The sequence below is a fragment of the Melanostigma gelatinosum genome (genome assembly GCF_949748355.1).
Source record: "Melanostigma gelatinosum genome assembly, chromosome: 17".
Classification (NCBI taxonomy): Eukaryota; Metazoa; Chordata; class Actinopteri; order Perciformes; family Zoarcidae; genus Melanostigma; species Melanostigma gelatinosum.
Genome location: NC_136650.1, coordinates 16,651,893 through 16,669,055, shown reverse-complemented (window position 1 = coordinate 16,669,055; position 17,163 = coordinate 16,651,893). Strand labels below are relative to the sequence as shown.

The 17,163-nt window shown below is 43.0% G+C and overlaps 1 protein-coding gene across 2 annotated transcripts in view; it reads left to right on the top strand.

Moving 5' to 3' along the window:
• Positions 1-14,021, top strand: part of csmd2 (CUB and Sushi multiple domains 2) — a gene marked incomplete at both ends in the record, with an annotated part of 212,096 nt that extends 198,075 nt beyond the window's left edge. Inside the window, 13 exons of one of the 2 annotated variants that reach the window (XM_079287579.1) lie at positions 1,445-1,621; positions 3,577-3,756; positions 3,854-4,027; positions 4,237-4,410; positions 6,141-6,214; positions 6,575-6,686; positions 6,910-7,089; positions 8,580-8,645; positions 8,857-9,018; positions 9,508-9,620; positions 10,253-10,340; positions 12,988-13,120; positions 13,862-14,021. In XM_079287579.1, coding sequence (XP_079143705.1) covers positions 1,445-1,621; positions 3,577-3,756; positions 3,854-4,027; positions 4,237-4,410; positions 6,141-6,214; positions 6,575-6,686; positions 6,910-7,089; positions 8,580-8,645; positions 8,857-9,018; positions 9,508-9,620; positions 10,253-10,340; positions 12,988-13,120; positions 13,862-14,021 — 1,793 coding nt within the window. Of the gene's footprint in view, positions 1-1,444; positions 1,622-3,576; positions 3,757-3,853; positions 4,028-4,236; positions 4,411-6,140; positions 6,215-6,574; positions 6,687-6,909; positions 7,090-8,579; positions 8,646-8,856; positions 9,023-9,507; positions 9,621-10,252; positions 10,341-12,987; positions 13,121-13,861 lie in introns of both variants that reach the window. The other variant, XM_079287580.1, reaches the window with a different exon arrangement.
• Between the last annotated feature and the right edge of the window lie 3,142 nt (positions 14,022-17,163).

Sequence of the window (17,163 nt, the reverse complement as noted above, 5' to 3'; positions counted from 1 at the left end):
CACAGTGGGGAAAAAGAGTGCACTTCTTTTTCTACTGTCAAACAGGAAGAGGCTGTTAAGGATGAGCTAAAGAAGTGATCTTTGCAGACAGTATCTTTACAGTAGTTTGAATTGTTATGACTTGTATTTTTTATCAGATCAAGTACTTTCAACAGCATGTATGGTTTATGTGTGCTTCAAAAATATCCTTGCAGCTTCAACATTGAATTAGTTGCCTGTCATGTTTATTGTCCATTTTCCTTTCATATTGGGTTTCAAATGAACTGAGTAACTAACTATTAATATTGTGTTTTGTTATTTCGGTGCTTGTTTTTTAACCAACATTTTTGATACTGCATCAACAGGTGGCAGGTTGTGTCCAAGTGTTGTTCTCACTAAAATAATAAAACCACCCGTGAACTGGCAGTTGCAGTTTTCCACCTTCAAGTTGGAAAGTTCTATCTGGAGTTATAATGTATTTGTTGTTTTTTCTGTTATTTTTCTTACTCTCCATGAACTCACAGCCATTTTCTTCCCTCGTCCTGGAAAACAGCTTGTTATTTTCAGAAGCTTCATCCTGTCTGCCAGGTTGTTTTCACTTGTGCTCTTAACACCCCCTACACACACACACACACAACCCCCTCTCTACCTTGCCTCACTCTGTCTCATTCCCTCTGGTGTGTGTGTGGCATGCCCACTAGCTGAGGTTGCCCACCTGTTCTCGGTTGGCACGGACTACAAGGACCAGGCCGCATCTGGTCATTAAGGGAGGGCAAAGCCCATGGGGCTCAGAGGACCCGGGGCAAGCTGGAAACTGTAATGAACAGGACCATCGCTGGTGGCAGGACTGACACCAAGGGACTTTGTGAGCAAAGGATGTGTCAATCAAAGGCAGAGCTCCTTCTGAAGTAGGACTCAGGAGAAGATGAGGGTGCTGGGTAAGGTGGGCGGATGAAGAACAGATGGAACAGGGAAAATAAACAGAGTGAAGAACGCATATCAGACACATAGTAGTCTATAATATAAAGAAGTAGAAGTAATATAAAAGGAATGGATTCGAAAACCAATCGAGATATATTTTTGTTTCATCAACTGAATGAGTCTTAATTAAAATACACATGGAGAACAGCATGAAGTCAAAGTCAATGGGTAAAGGGTATTTCTTCAGAAAGTAAACCTTTCTGATTTCCAGAAAATACAAAATATGTCTGTTGGCAGTTGATTGCCTTTTAGTGATTTTTATCAACTTTGTCATCTACTATGTTTTGGTACAGAAATGAGAGTCAAATGAGAAGACCTTTCCAAAAATGCTCCCTTCAACCCCCACCTCTCTCCCCATGGAACACCCCACACACTCATGACTAACTTACACTTTCTCCTCTGGTCACTCCGGATTTAGTGCTTAAATGAATATCACCTGATCTGCAGTAACTCTGAGCCCTCTCTCTTTCTCTTTTGTCTTCAGTGATCTCCTGTGGAAACCCAGGAACTCCACGTAATGCCCAGATCCTGATCCACGATGGCCTAACGTTTTCCAGATCTATTACTTACACTTGCAGAGAGGGCTACTACTCAACCGGCATGCTGACCCGACACTGCACTGTTAACGGGTCCTGGACCGGCAACATGCCTGAGTGCTCTGGTAATTAACATCCCCGACAGAGAAAGAGCCTCTCTGGTGCTTATCTTTTTGTCCATACTTTAATTAAATTCATGCTCTAGTTGAGGCTGCACGGTGGTATCGTGGCTAGCACTGTCGCCTCACAAAGAGGGGTCCAGGCTTGAACTCGGACTGGACGTGGGTGTTCTCCAGGTTCTTTGGCTTCCACGATGACTGTAAATTGCCCGTATGATAAGCGGTTGTGGGTAATGGATGGATGGCTTGGCTTATACACATTTACAGGTTGTCTAGCTGTTGGTTTCTCATTTTCCTTTGGACTAGAACAGTAGTTTACCCTTTGCAATATGGTGAATAGTTCTGACACCAGCAGAATAATACATATTAAAATATTGTCGGGCAGGGGCAGGCAGGTTAAATTGCGAATGTTTTGCAAGATATTTAACGTGCAAGAAAAACAGGAAAACATGGTTGATGTGCAATTGCTTCTAACGGCAGTTATTTCTTTGTAACGAATGACTCATGCGGCTCACTTTGAAGGACAATGGTCTGAGGACTGGTCTCTTCAAATGGCACAGGCCTGACGGACAGCCCTTTATCATCATGTCTCACAAAAGATACAGAACCAAGAGACCCCGGCAAAGAGAGGTCACTACGAGAACCAATTCCTCCTGAATGGAGAGCATAAACCCTAAGCAGCACCATGATGGATGTCAGAACGCTGTAATCCATAGGAGTGAAAGGGTTGACGCAGTTTGTTAGAGCATCTTTAGTGAGGTCAGGATATGTGAATAGGACCACTTTTGGTTGAATGATTTCGACTGATTTCTTGTGTACTGTATGCTCAAGGGATTTATTTGACCGAGGTGGCTACTGGAATCTCCTCTCCATTTTAGCTGGAACTTACTAAATCTAACCTACATTTACATTTGTTGAAAAGAAAAATGACACCTTTAGTATCATGTACCAAAGCAGTGGATAGTTGGCTGTTGACAATCTCAGTATAATGTTGTGCAAGAGGAGAAATCATCTCACTGTATCGCAAGTTCTGTAGGTTTTGTTATAGGGTGCATAGTCTTAGATCGACGTTATGGCTGCAGGCAACACACTCTTACCAGCCCGGTGAGAGATGTAAGTGCTTGCTCAGTCAAGGGGAGACACTATACCGCCAAAACGCTCAGTTTCCTCACCCTACTGGGAATTGTGCTGCAATGTTGGTCATATGCAGTTAATAATTCCTTTTGTGTCCCATGGCAACTTAGTGCAAGTTGTCCTTCTGTGCCCTGGATTTTTCTGTCTTCGACATTTACAGCAGATGCTGAGCAATGATGCTGCTGAGTCAAACAGTGGAAATCGTACTGTTGTTACGCAATCACACTGTTGTCCCCGCAGCATGTAAAAGTACAATCAAAGACAAAAGTGGTTTGTTTTGGCGCTTTAGGGAGCTACTGTAGAGGGATACCCCTCACAAGATGTAGTCTCTCTCTGCACCCCAAAAGCTCTAAACTGGAGATAATCGAAGTGCAAGGAAAGTTCCTTCAGATCACACACATGAAGTCACACTGTCGGGTTATGGCGATTGAAGACTAGTTGCATAGTAAGTGATGTTTTTAAGCAGAATAAATATATCATCCAAAAGTGGCTGTGCATAAATGAAGTGCTAAATACCTGTGAAGACACATCAAATATGTTGCTTTTTAGATTGTCAAATGTTTTTTGTGAGGTTAACTGTGTGATATTGATCTCCGGCTTTACCAAGGACAACCCAATGTGAAACATACTAAATCATCAAATAACTCTCTGCGTGATGAAATACCGAGCTTCATCGAGTCCTCTGTTGATTTCCTTCTCTTGCTTGAACCCGAATGAGCTCTCTCCACATCTCTGTCCTTGTGTTCCGCTGCGTCTGTCTTCATTGTCGATTCGTTCCACCCACTTCCATTCGGTCTTATTTCTTCATCCTGTATTTGTTTCTGCAGTAATCAACTGTGGTGACCCTGGAGTGCCAGCCAACGGGGTGAGGCTGGGCAATGATTTCATTTACAACTTCACAGTCGGTTACCAGTGTTCCCCTGGTTTCACCATGGATGCGGACCGGGCCTCAACTCTTACCTGCACCAAGGACCGTACCTGGAATGGCACCAAACCTCACTGTAAAGGTAAAGTTGTGTAGTATGATCTGAATAACAAAACACATCATTTAAACTAATATGCAGAATCCATGATGTCCTGCAATGCCTCTTTGTCTCCTTGTAGCGATCGTGTGTGGTCCACCACCTATCATCCCGAATGGACAGGTTGTCGGCACAGACTTCACCTGGGGCTCTAGCATCAGTTACTCCTGCAACCAAGGTTACCAGCTGTCCCTGCCCACTGTGTTAACATGTCAGGGCAACGGCAACTGGAGTGGAGAGAAACCTCAGTGCTTCCGTAAGTGGCACCACGCTGAAATTCCAAAATGACATCACATGTCATGTATGTCTTTCTGACATTTCTATCACCTAAGTATGTATCCATGTCCATGTGTGGAACATTTCACCCCCCCCTTGGAAGATATTGAATTAAAACCCAACATGGTTAGTGGGTGACCTCACATTGTCCTGTTTCTCTCTGTCCTTCGTCCGTCTTCATCTTTGCAGCTGTGTTCTGTGGAGACCCAGGGATGCCTGCCCAGGGGAGGAGGGAGGACCGAGGATTCACTTATCTCTCCTCTGTCTCCTTCTCCTGCTACCCTCCACTTATCCTGGTGGGCTCTACCAGGAGATATTGTCAATATGATGGCACCTGGAGTGGCACACAACCCTCTTGCATAGGTAAGATAATTGCTTGTCCATTTACGGTATAGTCCAACAAATTGATGTCCTAATCAAAACAATGACATTCAAACATGGGCACGGTAGTTTTACTACATGTCTTTTCTTTCATATAATGCCCTAGTTTCAGTGTGAGAGAGGCCTTCCATTGGCTGGCTGGCATTATTCCCCCTGATGTTCTCCCTTGTAATCCTGATTGCGTTTTGCAATCAAAAAATAATGCATGCAAAACACATATTTGACCCAGCTACAAGCGATTATGATTCTGTTCCTCCACTCGTATTCGTGTAATCAATTAAACCAACCCTGAACATTTCAGAATTACCGTAAATATAGACATAATGTGGAGAAACTGAAGGTCTGGCAGTGCAGTCAAGAGTGCACCAGGGGCCCCGTTTCACCACTTTTACACCATGCGACCTGCGATTTGCACCATGAGATCAATTCCTCGCGAGCAAACACTGCACTGGTGACCCGTGCATGAGCACAAATGAATCTGCGATTTGCGAGCGAATATCATTTGTGAAACTGTGAAACCATTCGTCAACTGCATGTCATTTAATACACTTTTGTTTTGCCCCTGTGTCATCCCAAATATTGTCCAGTTCTGTCATCAAAATATCTTAAGCAGTAAACTTCCTTAAATAAGGAAGAGCGATACCATTTGAGTTACAAAGGATACATTTGGAAGCTGCAGTTAGAAAGACTCAAGGAAATCACATCGTGGTCAGGAACATATTGTGAGTAAAGTCAAATGTGTTGTAGCAGTCCTGAGGTCCATTGTAGTATTTGAAGTGCTGTAACATTATGCACATATGCCAAGTCTTTGATGAATAACAGTTAGTTTAAACATGGATTCATTATAGCCAAAATCCACCACCTGTGAATCATTTATCAGCCTCTTTATTGAAAAACCATCATGCCCGGCATGTGGGAAAGGTTAAACTAAGATTTAGTGAGATGTAATAAATTTGAAATAGAACCTGTGTTGTACATCTACAGTAGCTGCCGCTGACATGGCTTTACATCATATCTGGCAACACTTCTTAGTTGCTGTAAATTCACTGGAAAGACTGGCCTCTTGTGGCTTTTTGTTCAACCTCTAGATGTGACAATGAATACTTGAAGCTGATGGAAACCGCTTGTAAATGACATCGTTCCATTCATTCCTGAACATTTTAGAAAATGAGCTCAAATGAGCAATATTTCTGTTCTCCTTTGGAAAAAAATGGCCCAGCGTGTTACTTTTAAGAGCAAAAAGCTCCATGAACTCATGAGTTGATCAATATCATGGGTTTTTGTTGGGGGTCTAAAGAGCACATTCTTGCAAAATGTTAGTTAACTGATGAGCAGGATGTGTGGACTGAAAAGGCCTGACATTCAGGTAAAGGATCATTTTAATCTCAATTCGGCTTTTCCGCGCTAAATCAATTTTGAATCAATTAATTAAAAAAATGAGCAAAGACAGAAAGTGGCTTCAGACAACTAAAAAGATTTTGCAGGATTTGTGTATGTTCACTCAGGTCTGTATACTCAAAGTGTGTGGATACAGTATTGTGTAGCCTTCACTCCGGCAGTCAGTATTTCACACCAAATATGTAAAAAATGTAATTTCCCCTACATTGTCTCTCAGGTGACATATCCATTTGTTGTGCGTGGCGTATATTAGATTTAACATGACAGCAGTTATCACAGAATTGCTGTTTATGTGTTTTCTTTTTGTTTTTCAGATCCCACTCACACTACCTGTGGAGACCCTGGCATTCCTCTCTTTGGAAATCAGAACAACAGTCAAGGCTACCAGGTGTGAATATGTGGTCACACAGTAAATTGAGTTCATATTATACGAAAAAAAAGCTTTTCATTGAAAAAAACAGCTTTTCATTAATCGGTAATAGATTAATCGTTTGAGCTCGGTACAATGTGTAAGGAGGATGCCATCTGCTGTGTTGTTCCTCAACTTAATACTTGTACAAAATTGAAATACAGTGTCAAGAAAGTAGAAACTAAGTCAATAAATGAATCTTAGTTGACACACAAATACTAATCATAAGGACGAACAAAACGCCTCTTCTTTTTTGCGAGATGTGCTTGCCGTGATGTATATTACGTATGCTCATCGTCCAGTCCACATTTTCACAAGCTCTTACGTGTCCTCTTACAGATCAGCAGCACTGTGTTCTTCAACTGTAGAAAGGGCTACTTACTTCAGGGCTCCATTTCTCGCACTTGTCTGCCCATCCTCACTTGGAGTGGTTTTCAACCTGAGTGCATTGGTAAGTACGCAGTCTGCTCATGTTAACATGAAAGCATGTGGATTGTTGAGTGAAAATCGAAACATTGAGCAAAAGTTTGCATTACAAAAAATGCGGCGCCCAAATATCCCCTATATTCTTCCTTGACCCCAAACCGCCACCTGGGCTGACTTATTCTCTCCCACTATATTTTTTGCATTCATTCTTTGGTCCTTCTAATCCTTCCCTCCCTCTCTCTATCCAGCCCACCACTGCAGCCAGCCAGAGATGCCGGCCCAGTCTGACGTCAGAGCCATTGAACTGCCATCCCTTGGCTACACACTGATCTATACATGTCAGCCTGGCTTCTACTTGGCCGGAGGATCGGAGCACAGGACCTGCAGGTCCGATGGGAGCTGGACAGGGAAGCAACCTCTTTGTTCAGGTATAAACATGGTTACATTATAAGTCGTATAAGGGAAGACTGAGAAATACCCGACATTAAATATGCAAAGACATGCATACACATGCACCCTGTTTGCTTTTGCTGCTGTTAAATCGCTACAATATTACCTTCAAGACTGGAGTGAATGTTAACACATTATTTATCGTCTGACTTTGCACACGGGCACAAACAAGCACATTCACCAAACCTCATGGGTTTACAGATGTGTGCACTTGGCCACCCACTGTCCCACACAGTCGTATTAAACACTTAAAACACTTCACCTCATGTTTGTAATGTGCCGTTTCCATTAGCGGCCTCTTTTAAAACCACTGGGGTCTGTGTGCTGACTCGGGATTTAGTGCTGACTCAAGTTTAGGAAATTTGGTATTCAGCGTTCAACGCTGATGAATACCTGCGTTATCACTTGCTTATTCTCAGACACATGCCAGGGTAGGACGGCCCATCCGTCACACAATTGAACTCCGTGTAATTACACACCTCAAACCTCACCACACACACACACACACACACACAAGCTTTGAAATATTAACAAGGGTGCAGAACCTGATTAGGCCAATGCATCCCATTGATTAGGTTAGCAGAAGTACCTGTTTGGTGAGGCAGTGTTAACAAGGTTTAGCAGACAAATAGACTGCCATTAAGACACCCCCAAGCGTTGGCCTAAATACATATAGGAAAAAAAAATCAAGTCATCGACACACAATTATCGAGGGTAGACGGATGCTAATAGCTTAAAGAGAAAGACGTACAAGCGGAGGACCTCCGTGTGATGGATGCCATGCCAGGCCGTTGCTGAACCATAAAGATGTGATGGGGTTGTTTTTAAGGCCGTGTCATTAAGACCGAGGGAAAGAAAGAGAACTAGCCTTAGCACATTCAGGATATTAACAGCGCCTGTGGGCGCAGTGATGGAAGGGAAGCTCAAAAGACTGGCACCTAATAAAGCACGAGGCTGCAGGAGTGTGTGTATGCGCGTGTGTTTTTGTTTGTGTCGATATACACATTTATCCGAGGTGATGTTTGTGCTCATGAACTACCGTCAGTATACCTGTCTTTGTTTGTAGTTGCATGTAAGCCCCCTTCGCTCTGTTTGCCTGTGTGGGTGTGTGTGTTTACTACTGTGGTGTCTTCCCGGGGCCCCGTGTGAGCAGTAAGGCATCATTAAAGTGCTTCCCTCGAAGCTGTGAAACTGTGTCTCTGACTTAACAAAAGCCCCACCGGGACCACCGGGCTGCTCTCTGAGGCAGGAGTCGGGTCCTCACTCTGTCCGTCACGTGGTTTATCAGTCGTGAAAGTAGAGAGGAAGTGCTGATGGTGACATCGTTCTATACTGCAATTACCTTCGGGCTATATCAAGAGGAAATTTTCTTCCATTTTCGCTTTCCTGAGGCGTACACTGTACCGGTTCACAGGATAAACTGGGAAATTATTTTTTTCAGTAAGTTCTGTTTTGTTGTGCTCTTCAGCTGATAATCGCCCGAGTGGTAAGAGCCCAGTGGGGACAGTGCAGGAGCCACCCTCCAAATTACCAGGTAAGACATCTCCTTGTTATGTTTGAAGATGCTTTTAATTCGATTTGTTTCAGTTATTATGTGTTTAGTTTGTATGTGGTTCTCAGTAAGACTATTTTAAATTTGACTTCTGTATCGTGGAGGGGGAGCCTCATGAAAATAGGTTAAATTGTGCTTAACTTTAGTGCACTTTTCTTCGTGTGCCCTATATCCCCCCTTTTTCTTCTTCCAGTCCCTGGTGGTGTATTTGCTAAGAACTCTCTCTGGAGGGGATCCTATGAGTACCTGGGGAAGAAGCAGCCGGCTATGCTCAGCATCACTGCTTTTGAACCCTTTAGCAATCGTGTTAACGGGACACTCATCGACCACAGCGGAGTGGAACTCAAACTGGCCGGTTGGTACACCAAAAGCAGAAGTCACTGTCGAATTCTGCAAATTTTATGTTTTAATAAATCATTTCCTTAAAGGATACATCTCATGACGCTCTGTAGTTGTCCAAATGTGAATGGAAAAAACACATCCATGAAGGAATTGATCCTACCAACAAGTATTGCCAGTGCAGCTAAAGCCTGATATATCTTCTTCCTCTGTGCCGTTGAGCTAGCCAGTTAGCCACTGTTGCACAGGGTGACATGTTGCTTCATTAAGTAATTAGATACATTTAATGTGATTACATTTATGATACAGTTTTGCTGAATTGGCATCATGCTTTTCATCTTCTGAGAAATGAAAGATGTATTCCTGATAAAAAAAAAAAGTCATGTTGCAAATCTTTTCGTTTTTGAATCCCTATATGTGTGTGTAGACATATCGCATGACCCCTTTCAGTTAGTTTGAGTCTGGCTGTTGCTCCAAACTAACTGTGAACATGTTTTTCTTCAAGGTACGTACAAGAAGGAGGAATCTCAGCTGCTGCTACAGGTCCACCAGATCACAGGCCCTGTGGATATCTTTGTCAACAAGTTCAAAAGAGACTACTGGGCCCTGGACGGACATGTAAGTACAAGTCCAGGGTCAGGTTCAATACAGGACCGGTCTTTGCGACTTCAAAGATGTTCCATCACATTCACAGACACAAACACACACACACACACACACACGCGCACCTTTAATGTGAAATATGCACGAGCACACATACACACTAACCTTGTCACTCTGGGGAGATGGAGGGCCCACCAAGAGTTTTCTCTTTAATTAAAATGTCAGTTAAATCATTGCCTGGTAATCAGGACTCGGCAGACCCCCTCCACTCCTCTCTCCAGTGTTATCCCCCAACCGCAGGCACCTCTAATGCACACCCACTCCGTGTGTAAGTTTAAAAAGCTAGGTCACGGTATATACGCTGTGTGGCAAGCCTCGCATCTCTTGAGTGTTTACGTATAGAAGCAAGCAGAAGATTCCTCTTGTGTGTAACATGTCCGAGTGTGTTTATGTCTGTGCTCTTGAGCAGAAAACGTCACATTAAATGTCAGCGATGAGAGCGCCTCTCAGCTCCTTTGACATGGTATTTCAGTGTCTGCGTGCACCAGCTGCTGACACTTTGATGAGATTCTCCTTTGTGAAGCCTGGATGTGACACATAAAGTGTCTGTCTCCCATTCCCCTCTCTCTCTCTCTCTCTCTCCCCAGGTGTCCTACATCTCTTCTTCCAACTCCGTTGTGTACCAGGGATTTGTCAGAGGAAAAGGCTTTGGCCAATTTGGTCTCCAAAGACTGGGTGAGTAAGCTGTCCACTTGGTTATCGGAACCGCTGTGACCGAGCTGCCTCCTGGGGGGGGGGGAGACTGTGTGTCCGTGTTTTTTCCTGTCTGGATTTCTATCACAGAAAGCTTTCTCTTCAAATACATCTTGCGTCCTTAAGCTTAGCTACGACCACAGCGTGTCATTTGCTGTGTTGGATTTATAATGAATTTACTTTCACAAATGTGAAAACACTTTTTGGAGAATGTGTCTGTGAATCCAGCGTAACGAGGCAAACCCCGGTTCAAAAATATGATTAATAGTCGGAAAATTACATCCAGAGGCACACACTGCACGTATACACACAACACAGCTACAGAAAACCTCTCCTTCACAAGTGTGTGTGTGTTGATGCTCGCAGGGTCTTTGCCATGTCAAGTCACCCCACATCTTGGCGTTTTGATCCAGTAAATATCATCCATTCTTTGCTGTGTGTCATTCTGCGGTTCCTTCAGCTTTACTTTAGCTATGCTTTCATAGATATTGAATATTTTTTTCAAAAGCTGCAGCTATCCAAAGAATTCTGCTTCATGTTTGTGACCTAGAAATCCCCCCCATATGATCCTCCTTGCTACAGTTTGTACACAGAAAATGCTTTCAGCCTGACTCCATGAATCCGTATGGCTGCTCCTGTCATGCAGTTATGTGTATGATTTTTTTTAGAAATATTCATGGTTTGATTCACCTGCAACTGCAAACACTCCCTACTCTTCTGCCTGAACTATGTGAGGCACATGGGAAAGAGAAACACATATAACATAGACAGAATATATCAGGTTTTACCTATATGCTGTTTGACGATGTGCATTTAAAAAGATGCTGTTATTTTGACACCTGGTATTGATAAAGAAATGGAAATTGCTTCTTATTCTTCTTATAAGATTTTTTGCCAATTCACAACTTTTGTTTCCTGCTGCCACCCACTGTTACCATCCAGTTTAAAAACAACCAACGTATGTTTGAACGGAGAAAACATATGAATTAATTTATTAACTGCTCATCGGCAATCAAGGCCAGTCTTGTGCCGAGAGATTGAGAAACGTTTTGGACGTTAAAACGTAATTTCCTCTCCAGCGTCATCATCAAGTTCAAGTTTTTCTATGAAATCCCAAAAGTTGGACTTAATCTCACTCCTGAGTGGACACACAAGATTGCAGAGTGATCTGATACGAGTTAGCTTGAATATGTACTGTTGTGTTCTCCCAGTGCGAAACCCTCCATCAGCCATCAGGGCTGGTTCATTAAAAACTGTCATTTTTTTCATGTAGCCTTGACAGCCTCAGCCTCTCACAAAGTCCCTGTGGGCACACTGCGTTCATGTAGCAATTCTATACATGGAAGAAATGGCAAGAACTGTCTGTGTGAGATATAACTAATAACATTTAAATATAAGCTAAAATCCTCTACATTCAGATGTGTTGTATTCCCTATTCCATATCTGACAAGCAGACGACGCTCACACCTTTGCTGTTTTTATTTTTTATTTTTTTGCTCATGCTTTTGAAGTTGAACGATTTGACAAGACGTTGGCAGCTTTTAAAAAGCAAAGCCCAGATTGGAGTGGCTTCCGTGTTCGCTGCAAGGCAGACTCAAGAGCAGCAGTGTAGGTACGAAAATAGAACCAATATGGAATTGACGAACACGGATTAAGTGTGTGTATGCACGGGTAAAGTTGTGTGAACATAGTGAAAGTGGATGTGAAAACCTGCTGTAATGAGAGAGGTGCTTGAACAGCAGGTGCAGAACCCTCTCCCCCCACCCACCCACCCACCGACCCCCTCTCCCCCTGCCACAACACACTGATTGAGCAAACAGCTCTTTATTAATACTGAGGGCTGGGGCTGGTGCCAGGGCATTCATGTGTGTGTGTGTTTAAGTGTGTATGGCAAAAGCGGAGGGGGCGGGGGAGGGGGTATGGTTTGGACGTCGTTTGTCGAGGTTTTCCTGCTTTGTTTTAACTCAGTGGTGGTGTGTAACTGCGAGTGCAGTTTGCTTGTGCGAGTGTGTTTGTGCACGTGTGTGTGTGTGTGTGTGTGTGTGCGTGCCCGCGCTCATGCAGCAGGGGGTTGATTTGCAACGCCACAGATTCCACTAATTGAATTCCTTCTTGTTTGTCACTCGTCCTTTATTGGAGCCTTTTTGGCGTTCTGTGGCAAATAGGTGGGCTGCCACTCCTCCAGTGTTGCTGTTGCAGACACACTCGCCTCCAATTATTCGAGAATGAATCTGAAATGACTTAATGGCTTTTGCCGTTTGATGTCCGTAATTAAGACTCATTGTTAGGATGATGAAATTTGACATTCCCACGAGGGGGAAATGAAAATAAAGCATAGTAATAGACTTTAAAAAGCCACTTATTTGCTAGGTCTGTTGTGTATAAGTGGAGCCTTCCTGGCAGACCTCTTCAGCTTTTACAATTCACTTTATTTCGCTGTACTGTGGTTACTGTTTATCTGCCTTCAATTTTTATCACGACTTCTTGGCAGAAGGTGAAGAGGGTTTCCCTTTGTTTCTTTTAATTGTTGTATTCATGGGATATAATTATAATGTCTCCTGCTAAAGTGGTATTTTACTGAAGGGAGGCTAAAACAAGGGCTTAATGTCTTTTCCCTTTTTTCTTCCAGAGAGCTTAGATCTCAGCAGAGACAACCAAGGCTACAACTTTGCATCCAACAGCAGTTCAGTGGCGGCAGCCATCCTAGTGCCTTTTATAGCCATGATCATTGCAGGCTTCGCTCTGTACCTCTACAAACACAGGTAAGGCTCCGACCGTTGATCTATTTCACAGCACTCCTCATCTGCAGGCAACATTTCAACTGCAAAGTTAGCTGTTGCCAGACAGGAATCTTGCTTGATTTCATTTGCATTCGCCCTTCAGAATGTATTGACTTGATATGGATTATTTTAATCCACGAATGCATATATGTTGACCGTTTAAAAGGAGATAAAACGACCCTCCTTCCTAGAAAACAGACGGGTTCATAACAGTGAGACCGGCGGAAGATGCAGTATTCGCACACACTGTCCCATAGCTGAGTGAGTGAGCGAGAGAGAGAGAGAGAGAGAGAGAGAGAGAGAAAGAAAGAGAGAGAGAGTGACCTACCTCAATCTGCACATGGAATTATCCAATGCAAATCTGTACAGACATGTTAGTGTTGGAACAATTAGTTGATTAATCATTTAGTCGATAAACCAAAAAGTGATTAGCAAAATATTGACAGTGAATTTATCAGACAGTCATTTATTTGGCACAAATGCAAAGCGACGGCTGGTGCCAGCTTCTTAAATGTGATTATATGCTGATCTTATCAGATATAATGTCACAGACTAGACTAATATCTCATTAATTAATCGACAAAATAATCAGTGGATCAATCAATCACACAATATTTGTCGATTGCAGCCCTGATAACACATATCTCTGCTTTATACTTGCTGTATCCACCCCCTTATGGGAGCTGATCTCATTGTTCAACACATTGATTTGTTTCATTTCAGGAGAAGACCCAAAGTCCCCTTCAATAGTTACGTGGGCCATGAGAACACGAACGGACGAGCTACGTTCGAGAACCCCATGTATGACCGCAACATCCAACCCACTGACATCATGGCCAACGAGACAGAGTTCACAGTCAGCACAGTGTGCACAGCTGTATAGCAACTGCTTCCTCCAGAGGTACGAATCGAAACGCCGCCACGTCTTGTGGCTTCGTGATAAAGTAAGGACGTAGAGCACCAGGCATCTGAAAGTAGAGGAAGTTAGCACCATGTGTGGCTTGCTTGAGTCAATCCCGAGCAACAAGACACAGATTCTCAGACTGCAGCTGCAAACTAAACCTCTAACGTCCCTCTGGAATCTTCCGAGAATAGAAAAGTGGATTATTTTCCTTCTGCTGCATTTCCTTTGATCTGTAGCGCCCATATTAATTAATTTCAGTTGGTTTGTTTATGCTTTATTGAAAGTGATGGAACATGTATTTTTTTTATTTGAACTCTGATGAAAATATTATATTAATCTTCTCTCTTCTTTGTGATTTCCCTCATCTTTGTCTCCATTTCTTCGGTTGTTGCTTACCTTTTTATTTTATTTGCCTGTATCCCTTTAACGATCTTTCTTTTCTGTGTATATTTTCTTTTAATTTGTCTCTTTTCTCCTATTATCTCTCATCTTGTCCTTTTCCCACACGCCCCCCCCCCCCCCCCCTTACATCCATTCATGTATCCTTGATTCAGTTCTGGGAGGAGAAGTGCACCACATCTTAGCTCGCCTGCCAACAGAGGACATCCATAGTTCCTCGAGCAGAGGGCAAGACAAAGATTATTTTATTTCCTGTAATACATTCAAGAAACATCTCCAATGGCAAAGGCTCTGACCTGCAGGAGACGAGAAAAAAAGAGAAACCAGGTGAAGACAAGGACTGTAACAAAGGCCGACGACATGCTTTTTGTAACTTTACATGGTTTCTTGATAATTTTCCATATTTTGAGGAAGAGCTTCAACCTGAAACTGCAGCCTGCAGGAGTAACGCTGGAAGCAAAAAGCTGCGATGACTTTTCTCACCGCCCTCCGCCGAAACCGAAAGGGAATTTCATGGTCAATTTTAAGTCTAGAAATTGACTTGTAGCTAACAAAAGATCTCTGTGCAAGTTAACTGTATGGTGGACAGCCACATGTTGGCCTGGATGAGTCAAAGAGAGACAGTCTGGACTGTTTCCATTCAATCTTCTCTCTGTTTTCCATTTGCTTTTTTTGGTTCTCTTTTTATACACTGCTTGCTTTCTGTGATGCGTAAACAGTCTGCTCCTGTGGCTGTTGAGAGTTTTGAACGGAGGCCCCCCGAGCCTCTGGCTGTGGATGAGTTAAAAATTCACTACGTTTTGAAGGCCATGTTCGAGACAAACGTTCTATCATTACGTCATTTTTTTATTTTTTGAAGCAGGAATGAAATCTGCTTGTGGAAGCAGCTGTGTCCAGGGGAGAGGTTAACGGGTAGCTGGGGCTGCTGGGAAAAAAATGCACTTACTGAGGTTGTAATGAGAATGAGAATTTATGTGCATATGTCAGTGAGAGAGGGTGTGTGTGTGTGTGTTTCTTCACACATTTTGGTGGCAATCTACCCAAAATATATCCTGTCTGTTTCGGCCCCAAAGATTTCACCAAACACAGGACAGATAATTTGCTAAATCACTATAGCTGGGTGCCCTGGACATGGATAAAACAAAAGGCAACCCGGAACAAATGCTGACAATGTATAGATCCACTGAGGAAACGGTAAAACTAAAGGCAGTGCGAGTCTCTACTTCCAACTTGTATCTGCTTCTCTTTGTTTGTGGTGATTCATGTGCAATCACTTCACATTTGTATGTCTTGGAAGAGACTGAAAAGAAGGCGTGGAAAGAGAAATACACCTCTCTAACCGATGCACCTATCCGAAAACAAAATGTTAAACAAGAGGCAACACTCTCAAATTTGCTTGACATTAACATCTGTTACGACTTTCCTGCCACTGTCGCTCTGAGCCACTTGAGGAGGAAAAAGACACTGGCTGGGTCAAAGTCGGCATGGGAACTACGATACAGTATATTTACATGGATATGTAAACGTCTCGGGACCATATTTTTTCCCTTTGTTTTCAAAAGTCAGAAAAAAACTACAGCACCATGCAGGTTACAGAGAAACAAATGTGGCACATTTTCTTTGGGAATTCTCCACTTTCTGTTTGATCCTGGATCACATGTTCCTGCAGCTTGAAGGTGGTACTTATTGTATTGTCTCTGAGATCAAGATGCAGTATGAGCTCCCTAAACTTGGCCTCAGGAAAACAAAGATCAAAGGGCGGCCATGTTTGAACTCCCTCAAAATGTACAACTGAAGGTGCTTGAGTCTGAAGAATGGATGAGTCAGAGATGTGTTCCTCCTGGATTACATTCAGGTCCTTTCCTCCAAGTTAACTTCTGACAGCTCAGTCCTTTTTAAAAAGAAAAAAAAAAAAAAAAAAAAACCAGCCGCGCTCCTATCTTCTGTCTTCGCTCATCATGGAAATGTTGCAGACGGCTTCCTCTGAGCTGTGACGGCAGGGGAGTTGCTGGCACACTGATAACTCCCATGCATTACATTTTGAAATGACAAATATGATGCTTCTAATGCCAACTCTCCTTGAAATCTGTGGCAACTGGGGAGTGCTATCCCGAAATATTGTTTTGAAAGTGAGACACAGGAGGGAACTGTCAACAGCTAAAACAGCAGGACTCCACCTTGGCAGGTGGACATGCCCAATGAGAAACATTCAAAACGTTCATGCATTTGTGACCCTTATAATGTGTGTGTGTGTGTGTGTGTGTTTGTGTGTATAAGATGTGTGTATGAGCGATGGAGTCGAAGGAGTTGGGTGAATAGTGCTCGAATTTCACTGCAGCAAATTGAGCCATTCCATGCAATTTGCTTTAATTTAGCCACGCTTCATTGTCGGACCCATATTGAATCCTGAATTCACCTCACCATTATCACTGACGGGACAGACCATCAATTACATGGTGTCTAAAACATCCACAGTTTTCTACCATGTTGTCTTTCTTTTAAGTGTTAGAAACTGGGGGGGAGGGGGCGGGGGGGGGGATTTGCCTTGCATGGATTTCACAGTCAAAATCAACCTCCATACAGTAACAACAGGTTTTCAAATGAAGTCTTCAAAGTCAGAGTACATCATTTCCCTTAGAAATCCAGGCTTTTTGAAACCAATCACTGCATTGTTCCTTCAATTAGTTTTGCTGTGGCTCAGTAATTGCTTCTACTCTCGCTT